Consider the following 20,018-nt stretch of genomic DNA (forward strand, 5'->3'; position numbering starts at 1 on the left):
GTAACTTTGTTTTGGTTACTGCTGTAGATTGGCCTACTGTTAGTTCTCAACCAAATCAGGAAACTCTCAAACATAACTGGACCTTTCTCTTTAACCAAACCTCTTCCTTTACCACTGGTATCCATGAAGGGATGATAGGTTGTTGCAATTAAAGGCTACAACTCCTTTCTGCTGCCCCCACTTCTACTGGTATTAAACATTGTCCATTTACATCCCAGTTCATCGAACTCTCCAGAGGTGCAGGAAAAGCACTCTGAAGTTAAGAGTCGAACTTCTTGCTTACTCTCATTTACGTCATCCAGGTCTGTCCAGCGATCAAATACCTCTATCTGACCTAGCTTACCATCAACTGGTGATTGGCTATGAGCTCAGCCCCTCTCTTTAGCCGAGTGTCAGGGACATGCAAGCTCAGATTAGACGACAAAACTATAATGTTAATCAATGGCCTTTGGACATGGTCATCTAATACCAGTTTGAGTTTAAACATACGTATTGTTTGTAAGGGGGAATCCATAACTATTTCAGAAATCCAGTAATGATTCATCACTTGTTCCTCCAAATCTCACCTTTTTAGGTAATGAATCCAGAACCAATGCTGTAAGTTGAGTCAAGCCTACCTACATCTACCTGCTATTTTGCAATATCTTACACAAGTTCTGGTTCCAAAATACATTCCATGTGTCTAGATCCGGGCCTGGAGGGTTACCTAGGTTATCCGTCTGCCTTTCCCAGGCTAAAAGGCAAGAGATGTGGAGGCAATGGTGTCCTTACAGCCTGTAAGGTCCGCCCTGCAGTTCCAGATCTCTGGTCCTAGCACCTGGTTTTGAGACTTTAACAAGTGTGGTTACCTGTTGAAGGCTATTGTCCAACAGACGTGTACTTAACATCCCTAACCCAGCTTAGTCCTTTAATGAAACCCTTAGGGTGACCCACCACACCCCCAACTCCCCTCCGCCTGAACCACTGAGACCAGAAAGATATATGAACAATATTAAAAGCATTTAGCATATTTATTAAAGCAAAATTTTTTTTAAAAAGATTAGATGCAAAATGTAAGTAATAGAAAGATTATATTCTACAGTAGTTTAGTAGTGATGACACAGAGTCAGACTCAACTCTGTATCTTCAAGATGATCTGTATATTTTGCAAATTTTATTCAATTTTGTAAGAAACTCCATCAAGAACTATTCGGATCCTCCATCTTGTTACTTCACTTTTGTTCCACCCTGGACTTTCTCTTTCTGTATGGGGTACTACTTTGAAATAAACAATTCCTTTTTTATTGTTAACAACCCATTAAACATGATTATAATATTCATGTCTTTGCATAGTTAATATTTACTTATTTCTGATTATAGGCATCTCAAGCTTTACACTTGTGTTTATTTAAGCAGCACTACTTAGATTTTAAATCTAATAACATTTGAAAGAATAATGTCTGAGTAATAAAGTAGTTCAGTTTTTCTCCAATCCCACACAGGAAACCGAAAAACCGCTTACTTCAAGTTTTTCAAGCTATTTACCACAAGAAGTTACAAAATTGCTCACTTCAAGCCTTAACAGAGGAACTTCAAAACCCCCTAAGGTTAATAAATTCACATCCCCGTGAAAACAAATTTGACTAGAATTGTGCCCTTATCATTTTCGCGTTCAGTCCATTATGTAGTGTCAATCACAAACCAGGGTGGTCTGGTTTCTTGACACATGTCCCAGGGATCAGCATCCATTATCAAGGCCTACTATGCCTGGATACATTCCACTCTTGGCTGTAACTCGACTAGTATGGCACCCAATCTCTACTCATATGATACTTTTTTGAGCTGAACCTGATTGGACTTTATGGGACACCCAGCCACTAGGCACTCAGTGGTGAGCACCACTCCTGCACCTGGCTCTAAGAAGGGGGCTCTAGTATCCCTGTTTCAGGCAAGGTTCTGCTGATAGATCAGTTTCCTCTGGTTTCTGTTGGTTCTGGAACTACAACAAAGCTGTCATCCCAAGATTCTGCAGTTATTTATCTTCAGCTTTTTAGCTTTGACTTTAGAATGCCTCTAATGACATAAAGAAGGACTAAATGAAAAGGTGCGTATACTCATCTGTTGGATCAAAAAAAAAAAGCCTTCGTTTATCATTCACAGAAACAAATGCTAAGCTTGGAGAAAAAAATGTCTGATGTCATAAAAATTTCCAAGGTAAACAGATTATTGGTCCATTGTTGAAGGATGTGTAATGAATTTGTGATGTCGGAGGACAATTTTAAAACTGGCTGGTTAAATATAAATGACTGTCCTGAAACAACAACTATGACGTGATTTCATGCACTACAGGAATCTAAAGAGATCAGATGGGCTAGAATTTCTTACTGGAATTGCCTATCATGGTAGTCAAATATGAATTTTTATTTAACTTGCCGCACTCTTGAAACAAACTTGCCATTGTATGCAGACCCACCAAGAACAGAGTACTTTGCAAAAGTCTAAGGCTAATCAAGAATATTCTTTATAAGGCTAGTTATCTAACAAGTATTGCTTCTGCTTTCCAAACGTTTCCCTTGTAGGATGACTAGAATAACACAGATTCTCGTCCCAAGCCTTACCTCAAGCACCCTAGCAGTTATCTATTTGTTAAATTGCATCAGTAGGATAACTGATTTGAATTTATATTGTTAACAGAACTTTCAGCTGCTTGCACTAAACTCTCCTCTTCAGTAAGCATATCATCTCTTGAAAAGGGTGTTGCATAAAGAAATACGATATTTGTTTTTCATTTAATGAGGTGTGCAGTATGGTGACCCTTTAGCACAGTGTGTCTTTTTTATCTGCTTCTTCTATCTATCAGTCATCACCAAATGGAAGGGTGGAAGTGGAATTCCAGCGACGTCCCTCATTTACTTGTTCCCTTTTCTCTTTTAAAATTAAAAAAAAAAATTGCTTCCAAAAAATATAGGATAGCAGAATCAAACATTGTGAATCAAATTTACCAGACCAGGCATGTTTTAAAAGTAAATGGTATATAAGATGGTAACTACAAATGCTATGATACCTCAAGGAGAGGTTTGTAAATGGTTAAGCTAAGATACTTTGAAAGACATACAGTAACATCACAGTAATCATGTAAGACGGCAATTACTGAGCGACAACATACCAAACAGGACTCTCAACATGTGGTGTTATGCAGAAATTTGAAGAAACTGGTCTAGCAGAACAAAGAAAATGTAGCAGAAGATCTCAAAACCCATTGGCATCTCATGAGCAATAAACATCACCACCTTCTGAGACCGAAGGAAACCCAATGAAGTGCCTGCTTGGAATCTGGTAACAAAGTACACACTTCAACGTGTGAATAGGTCTAAAAAAGAATTCGCCTTTAGGCATGTGGCAGCTAAGAAACCGTTCTTGCTAAAAGGCAACAATGAGATGCAATTGTAGTACATGAAAAGACCATAAAGCAGAGGCAAAAACCAGTTTCAGAAAGTCTAAAGGAGAACGAATTTGGAATTTTTAGTTTACAAAGACATCAAAACATAGTGGCGGCCCTGTCATGGTGGGAAGGTCCATTTCAGCCAGTTGTGTGGGGAATCTGGTTAAAACCATGTGTGGAGCCACACGAACCATAAAAACAAAGAAAAAATTGTAGCCCTGCAGCTGTTTCAATTGCCCACGTGGACAAAAGAGGCTATCAGATATATAAAAGTGGAAAAGACCATATACAAAATAAAATACATAAGATAAAGTGACCTCTCTCAAGCTTGATCTGAAGGAGTAAACTAATCTCTAATTGAAATCGTACAGAAAAACTTCTTTGTTTGTGGACAGGTGATATGCAAGAGAGAGCTGTTTTTGGCAGGACAGATTATAGTATCCATTGATTCATTCACCCTCTGAACCCGCTTAAACAGAAAAGGAAGCAGCTGGAGGCTACCCCAGCAGCAACAAGCACAGGCAGGAACAACCCCTGGACAGGACGCCGGTCCAATGCACAGTGAACACTCATACCCTCACGAACATCAGGGTACAATTTCACATTGGCAATTCACCCCAACCTGCATGTCTCTGGCCTCTGGGAAGAAATGAGTGCAATCCACACAGGAAGCACCTGGTGTGCAACCCCCAGACTCCTTACTACAAGGCAGCAGTGTTACCAATACTTCACCATGCACCATATTCGTTGTTAACATATTTACATTAACTGTGGCCTTAAGAAACTGAGCAAAAAAATCCTTTATTTGGGACTTATTTTAGTAACAAAGTGCACTGGGGGGGATATGGGGGCACCACTTAAGATTACGTCCATGATTAAAACTTATGGAATGATGGAACGGATGTGAATATGAATAGATTTTAACTCATCAGCTATCCCTGAACGTCAACAAAAAAAAGAGGTCATTTTTGACTTCAGGTGGAACAAAGACAATCACTCTCTACTCACTATCAACGGCTCCCCCAACCAGACAACTAGCATTTTCAAGTTCCTGGATGTTACCAACTGTATTCTGCGGTCTGTCAACACCACCTTCAGCCTCAAAAAAGCTTACTGAAGGCTCTTTTTCTCTGACCTTTGAGATGGAAACCAATATTCAGTACTAGTAAACCTATAACGCTGCACTGCTGAAAGTATCCTGACTTGATGCATCACATGTGGTTTGGTACCCTGACTTGCCAGGATAGCACACTCCTCTAAAGGACTGTTTGTGCAGCTTCAAAAATAATTGGGATGGACCTTCCATGGCTTCATACCATCTACTCCACCAGATGTCTGAAGAGAGCTGAATCCAGCATCACTAATGCCAGCCATCCAGCTCATCCTGTTTTCTCTTGCTACAGAAGGCTGGGCATATGCTTCACCCGCTTTAGGGACAGCTTCTTTGCCCAGGCTGTCTTTTTCTTCTTTCGGCTGCTCCCATTAGGGGTTGCCACAGCGGATCATCTTGTTCCATGTCTTCCTGTCCTCTACATCTTGCTACGTCACACCCATCACCTGCATGTCCTCTCTCACCACATCCATAAACCATCTCTTAGACCTTCCAGGCTATAAGGTGATTGAATTCTTGGTAACTTGAACTTACCTGCCTTGGACTGTACTCACCTGCTGGTTTACATGCAATTCTGCTGTATGTTACAAGTGTACTGCTCTCTACATTTTTGCTGTTGTGTAATACAATCTAGTATACATCTAACACAGTGTTTTTGCACTGTGCACACCAGACCATTGTTCTGCTGCTCTTTTTTATTTAATTTATTTATTATACATCATCTTATTATTTTATTGCCTGTATATACTCCCCAGGTGTCATTGTGGCACAAACAAATCACTATTCAGTGGAGGTTACAATAAAGGTCTTTAATTTGTTTGGGGGAAAGATTTATTGACAAAAACATTACCTCTCAGCTTAATAATGATCTCTAACACACTGTAAATAAAATTAAAACCTAGTGGGAGCAAAAAGCTGCAAATGGAACACTAACAATACTAGACTGGCCATCTTAAAAGAGTCTAAATGGCAACTTGCTTGGATAGGGAATAAGAATACAAAACAGAAGGAAAATAAGAATAATGACAAATCCAACTAGAGCAGGGGTGGCAAACTCCAGTCCTGAAGTGCCGCAGTGGCTGCAGGTTTTCATTCTAACCATCTTCTTCATTAGTTTTTGCTGCTAGTTAACTTCTTTTGCCTTAGTTTTAATTTACTTGATTCAGGCCCCTTAGTTGTTTCTTTTTCTTTAATTAGCTGCCAAACAATAATGAGACACAAATCAAGGTGCCACATAACCAGCTCACCCGTGTCCATCACACAATATCAGAAAATAAAGAAAGGTGAAAGTCTCAGTAAGGTTGATCTCTCAGGTCCTCAAAACATTTTGACAATGTTCTCAGAAACAACAGAAAATCAACAGTTATGGAAATGTCTGCTGTGTCAGAATGAGAGCAGCAACAAGCCATAGAATTAAATAACAAGTTTAAATAACAGCAAGAATTGGCTTCTCATTAAGAAACTGGTTGGAGTGAAATTAGTGGGAGTTTGAAGCCCCAATTTAGCTGGTCAACTGTTGACTTTGTTTCACATTTGATTTCTGTTTGTCATTTAATGAAGAAAATAATTCAGATCACTGAATCCTTAAACACAGGGCTATTAAAATGATGGGAAAAATAATTAATTAGCATTGAGAACTGATCACTGATTAGGAAAAGGGTTAGAATGAAAACCTGCAGCCATTGCAGCCCTCCAGGACTGGACTTTCCCACCCCTGAACTAGAGTCTTGGATGACTGTGCCACAGGATTGCTTGAAAAAAAATATATACAACAGTGTGCTAAAATTGCTACATCTTTAGGGAGGCCAAGTAAAATAGAGACTCGCTTTTAAAACACTTCTTTGGGGAGGTCAAGTAAAATAGAGACTTGCTTTTAAAACACAAGATGTCCTTGTCATTACTGTTTGCGTGGATTTTAATGCTACATGCTTTGAAGAGCAAATGAGCACTTACTGCCCGGATAACCTCCTCTACAAAAGTACATCCGTGCTATGCATAAGGGCTTCGCACCGTACTGGCGCTCCAGACCGCATCGCCCTAAAGATGACTGAGCGCACGAGCCTCCTCTCTACACCACCGGCACAGTCCTAACACATGTGGTTCGCATTCTGCGCCTCTCAAATGTCCTTAAGATTAATTCAATGTGTAATTACCGAACTGGTGCAGACGATCGCTTCTTTTCTAAAGACCTCCATTTTGACATTTTGGGTGGGTCTCAATTCGCCTTTCCTCCCAGTCCCAGGGACTTCTCCAGCCTGTCGCGGTCGCTGCGTAACAGGAAGTTGGCTTTGTGGAAAAACCGGAAGCGGCGGGACAAGCAAGCAGGGAAATACTGTGGAGTTTGAAGTGGAGCGGAGAGGAGTGTGCTGCATCTGTCCTACCCGGTCGTGCACCAAGGAAAAGAAAGATAAAACAAGGTGAGTGGCACAAAAGCGCACGGCCACCACAGCTTGACAGGGTGAAAGGAGCAAAAAGCCTCTGCGCTGTCTTTTTATTTATAGGTGACGGCGAGCTACGCTCTGGAATTTGGGCGTCGCTGGTGTGTGAGAAGAGCTCACCGTTGGTTAAAGCCCCGGCCCGGTTTGCGCTTCAGTTATCTAGCAGGAAATTGGGCGTTGGGATCCGAGATTGTGCTTATACATTGAAGGGACTGCCGGTCAGCCAGACAGGGAGTGGCGAGGAGAGGAGGGGGCCGAGTGTGGAGAGTTACCTTCGCTGAAGGCGTGCGTGTCGCTTTAGGGTAGCCCAGGTGCTCCCACCCGCAGTGTTAATCGTATTGAATGAAAACCATTGTTCAATTGAATGGCCCCCATAATTTCGTATTGCGTGCGTCCAGAATTGCGGTCCAGCGTTTCTATTAATCTCTCCTCGAATATAAACTGGTGTTGTGTGTGATGCCAGTCTGAGCAGTGAGCGAGTGTGAAATACCTCCTACACGGTCTGTGTGTGTAGCAGGGGCCATTCATTGCATTATCCACAGACATCTACTACTTGGTGATGTGCTTCTTCAGACTATAAACTTTAACTTTCAAAAAAAGATTTGGTGAGCAAACCCATTGGGAAATACATTGTACTCAGTATTGTACACTTTTGAGTACAAGGCCACATGTATATAAGTGATCTGGACAGGAACATCAACAACAAGCTGGTTAAATTTGAAGATGATACCAAGAAAACCTTGAACCATTACAGAGGGACTTGGAAAACATACACGCTTAGGCAGATCTTTTGCAAAGAAATTTAATGTAACTAAATGTAAAGTATTAGGAAATATAAATGTTAAGTTTGAATATACAATGGGTGGTCTGAAACCTGAAATCATGCCTAAAAGGACCTAGGAGACATAATGGATTTGTTATTTTCAACTGCCAGGCAGTGTTTAGAAGACATTAAAGGAAAACTGCACCCAGAATGTTTAATTTGTTACCTACCCTGCTTAGTTTTTATTGATAGATGAGAAAATCTTGTGTTGTCATGGGGAAAAAGACATCGTAATGTTTCTGATAGAATGGGACCCAATACTGACCAGCACTAGACAATGTCAAACCATGGAAAAGACGCCCATTGGAGAACAACTCGCATTACTAATATTGCATAATCCACATGTCAGTTAACCAGTTGAGAGCTCAAAACATGCAAAATGCATGCATTTTTTTCACTAGAATATTGTTAAATAGTTACACCTAGGTTAAACAAAGCACGCCATAATCAGGAAACTTAAAGCTTCATGGGAGTAACTTTTTGAACTGAAGACCTGACTCTCCCCTCACTCTTTGGTCATGAGTACAATACAATACAATTTATTTTTGTATAGCCCAAAATCACACAAGAAATGGTGCCATGGGTTTTGACAGCCCCCCAGCCTTGACTCTGTAAGGAAAAACTCCCAAAAACCCATTGTAGGGAAAAAATGAAAGAAACCTTGGGAAAGGCAGTTCAAAAAGAGACCCCTTTCCAGGTAGGGTGGGTGTCAAAAAGAAGGGGGTCAATACAATACACAGAACAAATCCTCAATACAGTATAAAAATAAAAATGTTACAAGTATGGAGCAGAATTTAACAGTAGATGATATCACATAATATGATTTGGATTTGTTTAGAGTCCTGGAGACTCTCCAGCTGAAACAGCGCTGGGCCAGCCAATCTGATGAAAGGACCCCTCTACCCCACAATTCCTGCGATCCTCCATCAGGGATGACTTTACCTTAGGCAGGTAAAATTACTTGGCAGGTGGGCTGTGGCACCAACTGCCACATTTGAGTACCAAGAAGAGAAACAGAATAGGTGAGAGTTAGTAACAAATTATAACTGAGTCCTGTCTTCAGTTCAGAAATGTCTCCCATGAAGCTTATAGTTTCCTGTTTATGATTTGCTCCGGTTAATCTTGAAGTAACTACTAATATTTATCAAAAAAGCATGCATTTTGCATGTTTTGAGCAAAGTACTGTATTATGCGACATGAGTTATTTGAACTTGCTGTCCCCCGCGTAGTAGTGAAACAGGACAAACTTTAAAAATCAATAAACAAGCAAGTAGAGTGACTTGAATGGAGGCTGGCGCATGAGTGAGGATGGCCCCAACCAGCTCCCTACTCCTGAGGTCCTGCCTCCCCCTCCCCTGGGCCCGCAGCCTCTGTCTCAGATTAGTGCGAGTAAATCACTCCTGCAAGCAAACTCTAATACTTAGCACAATGAGAGAAGTCACAAAAGTGAATTGGAAAGTTCAAGCAAATTATAGAAAAAAACCCAATCTAAATGCGTTAAGTAGTTCTCTCGTGAAAAGTAGGCAGACAGACAGATGTTGGATTTTATATATACTGTGTGCAGAATTGGTCTCAAAATAAGACCTAGACAAGCTAGAAAAAATTCAGGGAAGATACACTAGGCTGATTATGGGACTTTAGGGGATGTGTTAGGTGGAAAAACCGAAGGAGTTGATCCTTTTCAGTTTAGGCAAATGGAGATTAAGAGGACAAATGGTTTAGTTGTTTAAAAGGAAAGGAAATAGTACAGTGGCTCGAGTTCAAGAAACCTTCTGTGGCTCAGTTTGAAACTTGTTAAAGGTAAATTTACACAAACATTAAGAAGGTTGTCCTTACTACAGACACATGGAATAAGTTAAACGTAGTGTGAGGTACAGCAGGACTTGAGGGACATTCAAAATTCAACTTGCCTCAGTGTAGTTTTTGGAGGAATTAAGTGAATAGAATTGGTGAGCTTTTTTGGGCTGAATGGCCTGTTCTCATCAAAAGTTTTCTGATGTCTTTGTCTCCATTTTTCAAGAAGTACATGGCAGCACTGGACAAAGTTAAGAATCTGATATAAGGTTCAATTTCAGGACTGAGCTGAATTAACTGAGATAGTGCTACCAAAGGTAAAACAAAAATGAATGACTATAAGTATGATTTGAAGATGTTAAGGTTGGTTTGAGTGTTCCTCAGAAATGTACCAAGTTCATCATTTTATTTTAAAGTACACTGGAGGAATTATCTCATTATTTGTTTACATCAGGTGGTAGGAAATTGAAAAATGATGTCAGGGTTTCTTTTGGCCAAAAGGGACTGTGATCTGAGTAAAGCAATAAGGAACAAGGGTTTATGGGTTTGGTTGTAATTAAATTCTATAAAAAAAAAAAAAAAAAAAATAGCTGCTGCTTTAATTATCCATCCATTTTCCAAACCTGGTTATCCTGAATAGAGCTGTGGGGAAGTTGGAACTTATTTCATCAAGCATCAGGCACAAGGCAGGAAAAATTGGTTCATTATAAATTGGTTCAATGCTGAAGTAGTATGTGTGAAAAATCCATGCCTAGTCTAATGCAGGTTTGCATAGATTTGTTTTGTACAGTTTTAGCATTGTCTTGTCATACAAAACCTTGGGAAATATATTTTTAGAAAACCCTTGTGGAAAACTAAATACAGAACTTTTTTCTTTCAGACATGCATTTTGAAAATATTTCTACTGTCTCTTGGTGTGGGATACCATAGCAGATAAATGCTAGAATTGCAGCCAGAGACAGTCACCATATCCCACACCCCTTTTTTGGAAGCCAGAGCTGAGTCATTTTGAAAAATGTGCAGCTTTTACAAAAATGTGGCCTTGCTGTTTGAGGGGCCTGGAAGCTCTTGCCCAGCACAATTTTGTTAGTGAGCCAAACATGTTTAAATGTAGCTTTACACTCTTTGTGTGTGTTTTCTTAACTGCCTAAATTTCCAGTGCATTGTTTCTAGACTTTTCTGTTGTTATATTTAAAATAGGGCGGCACGCTGGCGCAGTGGTAGCGCTGCTGCCTCACAGTTAGGAGACCTGTGTTCGCATCCCGGGTCCTCCCTGCGTGGAGTTTGCATGTTCTCCCCGTGTCTGCGTGGGTTTCCTCCGGGCGCTCCGGTTTCCTCCCACAGTCCAAAGACATGCAGGTTAGGTGGATTGGTGATTCTAAATTGGCCCTAGTGTGTGCTTGGTGTGTGGGTTTGTTTGTGTGTGTCCTGCGGTGGGTTGGCACCCTGCCTGGGATTGATTCCTGCCTTGTGCCCTGTGTTGGCTGGGATTGGCTCCAGCAGACCCCTGTGACCCTGTGTTTGGATTCAGCGGGTTGGAAAATGGATGGATGGATATTTAAAATAAGGTAAAAACAGAGCATCTTTGCTTTTTCTGGTTTAATTCTGGATAAGATTTGTCTTCAAATTTTAAAAATATGAAAACAGATTGTTTTGTTTTTTTCTGTAATATTATCCTTCAAGCTTTTTTTGAGCATGTTTCAGCTGAACTGCAATACTTGCCTCTGGCCATGTGTAACTCTTGAACAGTAAACTTTATACATGTTGTGACAAAAGCAACAAATATGTAGTCACATAGGTGGAATCTTCCTTGCTAACTGTAGATGAACTCCATTTCATAAATTACTATTTAAAGACTTTGTGAAAAGTTAAATTGTAGTAAATGAATTTTCTCTTAACACTTCAGCACTTCCATAAATCTCCAGTTACAGAGCAGCCTGTGAGAGGAATAGGAAAGGTGATTAGAAGACTGAACCTTGCTATGAAGCATTAATGCCGCCTGTGATTCAGGTTTTAGGTCTGAAAATTTGGAAGGGGGTAATAGTATAATTTCACAAATGGATAATTAAAAAAAAATCTTTTATGAGTTTGATATACAAAAATACACTACCAGTGTAGGGTTTATGGGTTTGGTTGTAATTTAATCACAACAATAATTGTTGGAAAAACAAGGAAATTTTCATGATTTTGAAAGAAATTTATATTTTTTCCATCACTATACCACGAAATTGATTTAAAAATACAACCATTACATTTCAAGTGTTTCTAATAGCTATGACTATTTGAAATGACTAATTTTTGGTTTATTATTCACTGTTCATTATTATATGGTAAAATCCCTTAGCTTATCCTTAATTAGTCATGTTTAAATTCTAATTGGTTGTTAGAGAAACCTTTGTAATTGCATTAGCATTGCTGAAACCTGTTATTTTGTTCCCTTGGGTTGAATTGTACTGGCATTCCTAAAAATTGCTGAAATGAAACCACTTTTTCAAGAAGCATGTCAGTTTTTTTTTTTTTTTTTTTTTTTTTTTTTTTTTTAATCAAAGGTTATTCCATGTAACAGATTGCTAAATAACTTAAAGTTTCATACAAAACCATGTATTACCATCTTGAGAGGATAGACAAAGAAGGGGAAATCCAAGCTACACAACTGCATTAGAGCAGACATCCATCATCCATGTCCTCAGTTGGATTCTTCCTTAAATACATGCCAAATACCAGTGTCATCTGCAACAATAAAAATTCCAGGCTTAAGTGGCAGGGTTTCAAAGAAAATGCAATATATGAAGCTGGCAACTAAAAAGAAAAGGAACAAATAGGCAAAAGAATACAGGTATTGGAACGTAAGATAACTGGAAAGTTTCTTCCTGGAGTGTCCCCATGAAACTTCGAATGCCTCAAAACAAGTAAATTTGATAGAACGGCGATCCCCCGTTAAATTATTATGAGTGCTGCAACACGTTGCCATTCAGTTGAAGAGCAGGCCTCAGTGGGGGTCCCCCATGTAATTTCAAGTGACATGGATACAGTGTAAAAGCTAACATTGCCATTACTCAAAGTTGAAATTGGATGAGCACTGCTCAGAAAATTAACAAAGGGAGCACTTGCAGTAAGCAGCATCCAGGTATGATGATTAAACCCATGATACATGGACTGCCTCCTGACAAGGTTCAGGTTCAAAGTTTAACTAAAAGCAATACTTACAAATTAAGCATAGCTATAAGTCCTTTGGCAAACATGTCATTATCAGGAGAGTCAAAACTGTGATAAGACCCTGATTCATGGCCTTCAAATTCAGTATGCATGGCATTCAGTAACATTCCTAGAACTCCCTCAGTTGTATGTTTGTTTGTTTTTTTTGTTTTAAAAAAGAAGACATTTCCCTAGTACAGACTACAAATGTTATTTCACAATCAACCAAGCTATCACCATGTTCTCACTGCTGCACTGTCACCGGAGCTTAGTGGTAACATGCGTAATGATGCGTAAAGCTGCGCTTCCTGAAACCCAATTTATTTCATTCCTTTTGGTCACATCTGTGACATGTAGTATTAATGACAAATTATAGACCACTGTACATCTTTGAAATGGTATGGACCTCAGCTGTCCAATACCAATGAGAACTTCACTTTTTATAGCTGGACACAGGTGGGGTCTTTGATAAAGCAAATTTTGTCAGCTGTGATGCACTGTCTCCTTTGGTATATACATGTGCAATTGCATATCTTACTAATGAAAGAGTGCAGACAACTTGAATACATGATTTTTGTGGAAGAAGACAACCATGAGTATTTAAAAATGCAACTGTTGATTTTGATTGAATTGTGTGTCTCTTGCAGCATACAAAAACAGTTTTGAAAAGTAATGGCAGTGTCCTGCCAACGGGATAACATGGGCCTAAGTGGTTTAATCAATTTATTCATATCTTAATTAAAAAATGTATTCATTTTTAACAAAAACATGACAATATCTTGGTGTATCCAAACTTTTGACTGGTACTGTAGATGTCTTTTATAAAATGTAAGGTAGTAATGAAAAATATCAGCCTCCTTTCCAGATAGCTTGGTTCATTGGAAAATGCCTAGGCAAATTGCAGTGAGATGAATTTTCCAATTCGAATGTTACATGGACGCCATGTGCCTGTTATCCAAGCCATCAGGACACCTTTCACACTGGCACTGTTAAAGAAATAGTGTTATTTTTTTACTGGTAAAATAACCTTAACCACCTGTAATTGTTTTGAAAGGCACTTGTTTAATGGCTAAAGACCAAAAACTACTGCAGTTGTTCAGGACTGAGTTAGTACAAATAAAGGTGGTATGGTTATACAGTGGTTAACTGTAGTGCCTCACAGATTCTGATTCTTGGGAAAAATCTGGGCCTCAGCAATGCCTCTTTGTGGTGTTTACTTTTTTCTTACATCTGTGTGGGGTTTCTTCACACATCCTAAAGGCCTGTAGTTTCTTAAGCCATATGGCAATTTTTAAAATGATGTTTGGTGTGTTTAAGAGTTTGCCATTTGATGGACTGGTATCTTATTGGTGTTATTTCCAGCCTTGGGCCTAATATTTCCAGGATTGCCACTAGCCACTGTACTCTGAACTTGATAAGAGGATTAGATGGTGGATGGATATATGGTGAAATTCAGGTATGAGTGACAGGTTTTTAAGTTTAATGCATGTGTAATAATCTAGCATATTCATATGTAACTGGAAAAAAATGCTGTTTTGATTTAAATTGAAGAGTTCATAGTTTTTCCAAAATAAAAAAAAATCTAAAAAAATATACATTCGATTTGAATAATCTGTAATGGCTATTTTTGCCTCAGTCTGACAAAACTATACTACCTTATATAAATTTAGAGTGATATCAGTGATATTTTCTCAGAGCAGAAGTTAAGATTAGCTATCAACTAAATATACAGTATGAGCATGGGGCAAGAGCAGAATAAAGCAGGGCCTCAGTGAAAATGAATGGGAAACCAAAACATTTGTGAATTGTCTGTGTTTTCCTCACAAATTGTTTTGAATAAGTACATAAAACCATTTGGATTCAGTCTTTTCTAATTGCCTCTTTTCTCTTTAGCTGTACAGCTTAAAATGGTGAACTAGGGCTAGCAGTAGTCAGTTATTCTGAGGATGAAAAGTTCCTAGTTAGCGTAGTAATTTTGTTAATCTGATGGGCAAGTATGTTGTTTCAGTGATATAACTTTTGATGAGGGTCCCGCAGAATTCTTTGTAATGTAGTTAAAATAGACTATTCATGGATTTCTCCGTAAATGGGTAGATCAGCTGAATAGGACAGGTGGCACTACAAAATCATATGCTCTAATAGCATGCAGGTTAAGGAATGAGGGCTGTGGTTTGTGCAGGTAGGTGTTTTGAGCTGTGTGATGTAGCTCGGTTTTAATCTGACAAAGCCATGAATATTACTCTTTGGTATCTGCTGTTAACAACTCTGCTATTGATAGAGGTGTTTTCTTGTGTTTGCAGTGTAAGTCATTAAGTGTTCATAATCTATCTTTTTAACTGGGTGCCAATAAAATATTTTTTTCAAACAAGTCTCTTATGGCAACAATGCTGTAATTTAGTTTTGACTGTTTGTGGAAGATACATTTTTCATCTTCAACCCATAGCATTGCAATTCTCGAGTAATTAATCAACAGCCAGTTGGAAAAAAAAGCTAAATCTTGCTTGATTCATTCAGTTTTATTGAGCTGCCACCTATACATTTTATTTGTAATTGTTTCATTCATTGAATTAAGCTATATTTACATCAGGTCTGCCCTTTAGTGCCCATATGTTCACTTGTAAATGGTAAATTCTAACTAGTTTCTGTTCTATGGATATTTGCGCTTTAACCGTTTTATCTTTCTTTTGAACATTAGAGTCAAAATATAATTATAGATATCACTAATTTAGTGATTCTCAAACTTAAATTCTTCTGGCTGTGGATTTCTGTTACAACAAATGTTTGTTTTTAATGAAACTCCTAGCCTGATTAAATAAGCCATTATTTTTCAGTGTAACAATTACTATACTATGCTTTTGTAATTTTTTAGGATGTGGCAAGCATTTATGTATGTTACATGGAGATAATTTAATGTTTTGATTTTTTTTTCTTTGTTTTTAAGATTTTCTTCATTTAACTTTCATTGTGCTTCTCCAGGTTTTCTGGTTATTTAATCCATTATTTAATATTGATCATGTCGATATGCCTGACAGTGAAGTGGCTGAGGCCTTTCAGCATTCAGTGTCACTTGCCAGGTATATCTTCTGCTTGTCTTTATTAGAAAACAATTGCAGGAGCAAACTACACAGAAAAGGGCTAATTAATAGGAAAACAATAAGAGACAGTTAAGCATTTAAAGCTATAGCAAAAATACAAATATTTCTAAGTGTCTTATCAATTGTAAAAAAACACAGCTGTATTATTCTGAACACTGAATAAGGGAAGAGGCAATAAAAGACCTGTTAATTAAATTTAGATCAGTTAGAGATAAAATTAAAAGGTAAACACAGCAGCCCCATGGGGTCTCCTTAGCGGAATTCAAGAACCACTCCTCTAATTAAAAGTTCCATATTGGTGAAAGGGAAACATTCCTTTTTTGCATTTAATAAAAAAGTTGATTATAGATGTCTCTGTTTGCATTCTGACCATTCAATATTGAAGTATGTATGTATGTATTTATTTCTATTCAAAATATATTTGTATGTCGACTAGCCAGACTTCAATCTTGGATATCTAAGGTGTAATTTGACTCATCACAATACACTTATAACTAGTCAAAATGCACCATTAAATGTTAAAATTGCTTACTGTATTGCCATATGCAGTAAGACTGTGACCATGTACTTCAATGCAGTATTAAATATATATTTGCTTAGTACTTTTTAATATAGAGTTACCAAACTTAGTTTTGTAATTCCTGCATTGACCCCCAACACAGAAAGTGGGAAATAATGACTCATTTAATGAGTCTAGGAGTCCAATGGAAAAAACAGAAGTTGGTTGAAACAAAAACTTGCAGCCACAAGGGGTCTCCAGGGCTGAGTTTGAAAACCACTGGTTTAAACAGAGAGGTACTTAAAGTGGTTCCATCTGAGCCACCAGCACGCAGAAGGGTTGCCTGACTTACTGTGTATTAGAGATTCTTTTAGATAGTGCTATACTTCTTCCATAATGCCTTCAGGTTAATCTTGGTTTTGTGTTACTCCAGACATGCTCTGCTCCAATGTGTTTTGCATATCTCTTCCATGGTCAGCATTTTTATAAATTTTACTTGTTAGTTTGTTTTGTCAATTATAAAACAGGCAAATTTTTCTACTGCTCTTCTTTTTGGTTAACTAGTGCACAGGCAACAGTTTTAAACACCTTTTCAGGGCCCTAGAAATATTGTTTTTGCTTCTTGTGATTTGTTTTAAACTTTTGATGTACATTATTTTTACTTAGTAGAAGAATTTTTAAGTGTACGTTCCTGTTAATGAAAGTGAAAGATTACAATACAGCATTTACAATATTTAGGAACTCCATTTATGAAATACAAATAGACTCACTGTGCCTCGACTTATATAAAATATAGATGGGCACTGACTTCACTTTTTTGCCTCCAAAGATCCAAAAAAAAAAAAAAAACGGTGGCGCTGAAGGAGGGAGCAGGGGGGTGGTAACTAATGTAATGAGTGCATTTAACATTCAGTCCCTTATTTTTGTATAATTTGACAGCCCTAGACAATCTTATTATTAACCCTTTAACCGCCAACTCCCTAAATATTCCCCACGCCAGGCGAAATCTGAACAATTTTTGTTTTTTTACTTTTTTACATTTTTTTTACATTTTTTACATTTATTCAAGCAGTATTGACCACTAAATGTTGTGCAAGTTGCCAGTGTATACACGAAATCTATAAATGTAACCTGAATTCTCAGCTAAGCAAAACATCTTAATACCAAACCGTGCCCTTTTCAATGGTAGATACTGTCGAAACTGTAAGCGGCCCTTCCACGACAATAAACTTTCATCAACTGCAACTGACGGTCCTGGCATGTAGGGCAACTGAAATGCTTCAAATAAATGATCAATCAAAGGACGTAGCTTGAACAAGTGGTCGCGGTTTGGATCTTTCTTATCTGGCTCGTTTCTGTTGTCATTCAAATGAAAGAATTTCAGCAGCAAAGAGAATCGGTTACGTGTCATGACAGCTGCAAAAATAGGTGTTGCATACATAGGATCTGTAGACCAGTACATCTCAATATCTGGTTTTCTGATTATTCCCATCAACATCAAAATCCCAATGAATTTTTTCATTTCGTTTTCATCAGTGTCAAACCAAGCACGAACACGGGAATGTGGAGGTAAATTGGGATTTTTCTCAATAAACTGTGCTGTATACAGATTTGTCTGATGAACAAAATGTCTGATCAAATCAGGTGACACAAACAGCTCATAAAACTGCTCAGCAGTGTAATTGTTTACATCAACAATAAAGCCACATGTTGCCTCAAACAAATGCAGAAAAGGTAGTTCACCACGGGCAGCAGCCCAGCTGAGATGCTGGGGATACACCCACTCAGCGCCGTCATCCGATGCGTCTTCATTCACAATATCATGCAGCGCACGTTGCTGCTCATCATTGTCACTAAAATCTTCTTCAGAACTGCTACAATCATGATCAGAACTGTCCAAAATCGCCTGCAAAGCCTCACTTGAAGTCAGTTTACATTTCGCCATATTCACAGCTGTTACATGCGAATCACGTCACATGACCGGCCAAAACAACCACAGACTTGTCGAAATACAACGTAGTAATAATACCCACGCCAAACCGTCAGTTATACTACTTGCCAGGCATTCATATAACCACAGGCAAATGTGCCGGATAATTCCGGCAGTATGGCGTTAGCATTAAAACAACGGTGCCGGATATATCCGGCAGAGAGCGGTGAAGGGGTTAATTAATTGGTAGAGAAATAATGTCTAATGCTTCAGAGTCTAAATACTATAATACATTAACATCTCCTTACCCCCGGAGTAAAGCTGTCTACTACACATGTTCAGAATAGCACGCTATAGTATGTGCAGCCACCAAAAAGTTGATACTTTCAATGACTGCCTTTTAAAAGTTATCTACCGTATTAAAGAATCTACCCTAAACACTTTATAAATTCATCAAAAAAATGAAATCACAGTTAACGATAGGGTGCTGTACTTGTTTTTGTCAAAGTTGAAAAAAAATGTTACAACAAGGACAGATGCACATATGCAGCCCATTTAGATAGTTTTAAAAAAAAACACCTGTTACTGTGAAGCTTCTGCTTGATGGACAGTAGCTGCATGGCAGAAAGATAAAATGATTGTGATTGAGTGTAAGGACAGGCACTGTTCACAATGTAGCATCAGTCATTGTTTGTGTCGGGGAAATGGAAGTCGCTGAGCCTTCCTGTGTAGTAGCCTACAATAACACAGTAAGTGCATTGATCATGTGCAAACAGGAAAAATAAACACACTTTTCCTTCATTGGACTGCAAATGCATACTTAAGTTTACTTGTGAGCGCCTATTCTTTTCAGTAGGAGAGAAGTGTCACGCTCATTTTTTCATTCAGAGACATGACTAAAAATACTTAATTAAAATGTATTTCATCAGTGTTCAAAAAGAAATGCTTTTGGTTTGTTTAGATGTAATTTTAAATTGAAATGTAAGTTTATTTTGTAAACCATATTATGTATTTTTACGCTTTTTACTTCTGTTATTTCAGTTTCTTGTGAAGTGTGAGACTCTTTTTATATTTCGTATCTGAATGGTAATCCAGTAGTTAAGTAACATAAATATGTTCAGAGATGTGTAGTTTAGATTGTTTGGCAGCTGTAAGTCAGCCCTAGTGGGTGACAGTATTTGTAACAGTATGTTGTCTGAGCTTACAATAGTTGTACTACAGTGGTTTTTGTGAAGCAAGACCAAGAATTGATATTTAATTTGAAAAAGAGTCATATTTTTTTAATCTAAGCTAAAACTGCATGTTTTTACGATAGCAATGCCATCACTAATTGTTGTTTTACCTTGCATTAGTACTTGCTTTCAGTTACATCAGCATTTTATGTTCCCAGATGTGGAAAGCATCAGCTGGACGCTCCCTTTCTGTTACTGTAGATGATGGAGGTGATGATTGGGAGACAGACCCTGATTTTGTGGTACGTAACTTTGTGTGTATTTGCTCAGTATGGGATACTGTTAAACATTCTTATTCTTTTGATGAATGTGGGAAAGTCTGCCTTTTAGAGTCTAATTAAAAACTGTTTGACTGGAGTGGTTTGTTACTTAGTTATACTAACTATCTTATATGCCAGTTGGTGTTTTGCAAGCACTCTAGCCAATGTTGTCTTAAGTGCAGCTCTTTTCCATTTATTAGGAATTAAAATTCAACTTTTT

General features: G+C 38.2%; 1 protein-coding gene across 2 annotated transcripts in view; it reads left to right on the forward strand.

The window, feature by feature from the left end:
* Positions 1-6,802: 6,802 nt before the first annotated feature.
* Positions 6,803-20,018, forward strand: part of LOC114645899 (src substrate cortactin-like) — an 87,658-nt gene continuing 74,442 nt past the window's right edge. For both annotated transcript variants that reach the window (XM_028793810.2, XM_028793811.2), the window contains exons 1-2: positions 6,803-6,949; positions 19,697-19,780. In XM_028793810.2, the coding sequence (XP_028649643.1) occupies positions 19,697-19,780 (84 nt within the window). In that variant the 5' untranslated portion in view covers positions 6,803-6,949. The remainder of the gene's footprint in view (positions 6,950-19,696; positions 19,781-20,018) is intronic.

Source organism: Erpetoichthys calabaricus, chromosome 2, assembly GCF_900747795.2.
Source record: "Erpetoichthys calabaricus chromosome 2, fErpCal1.3, whole genome shotgun sequence".
Taxonomy (NCBI): domain Eukaryota; kingdom Metazoa; phylum Chordata; class Cladistia; order Polypteriformes; family Polypteridae; genus Erpetoichthys; species Erpetoichthys calabaricus.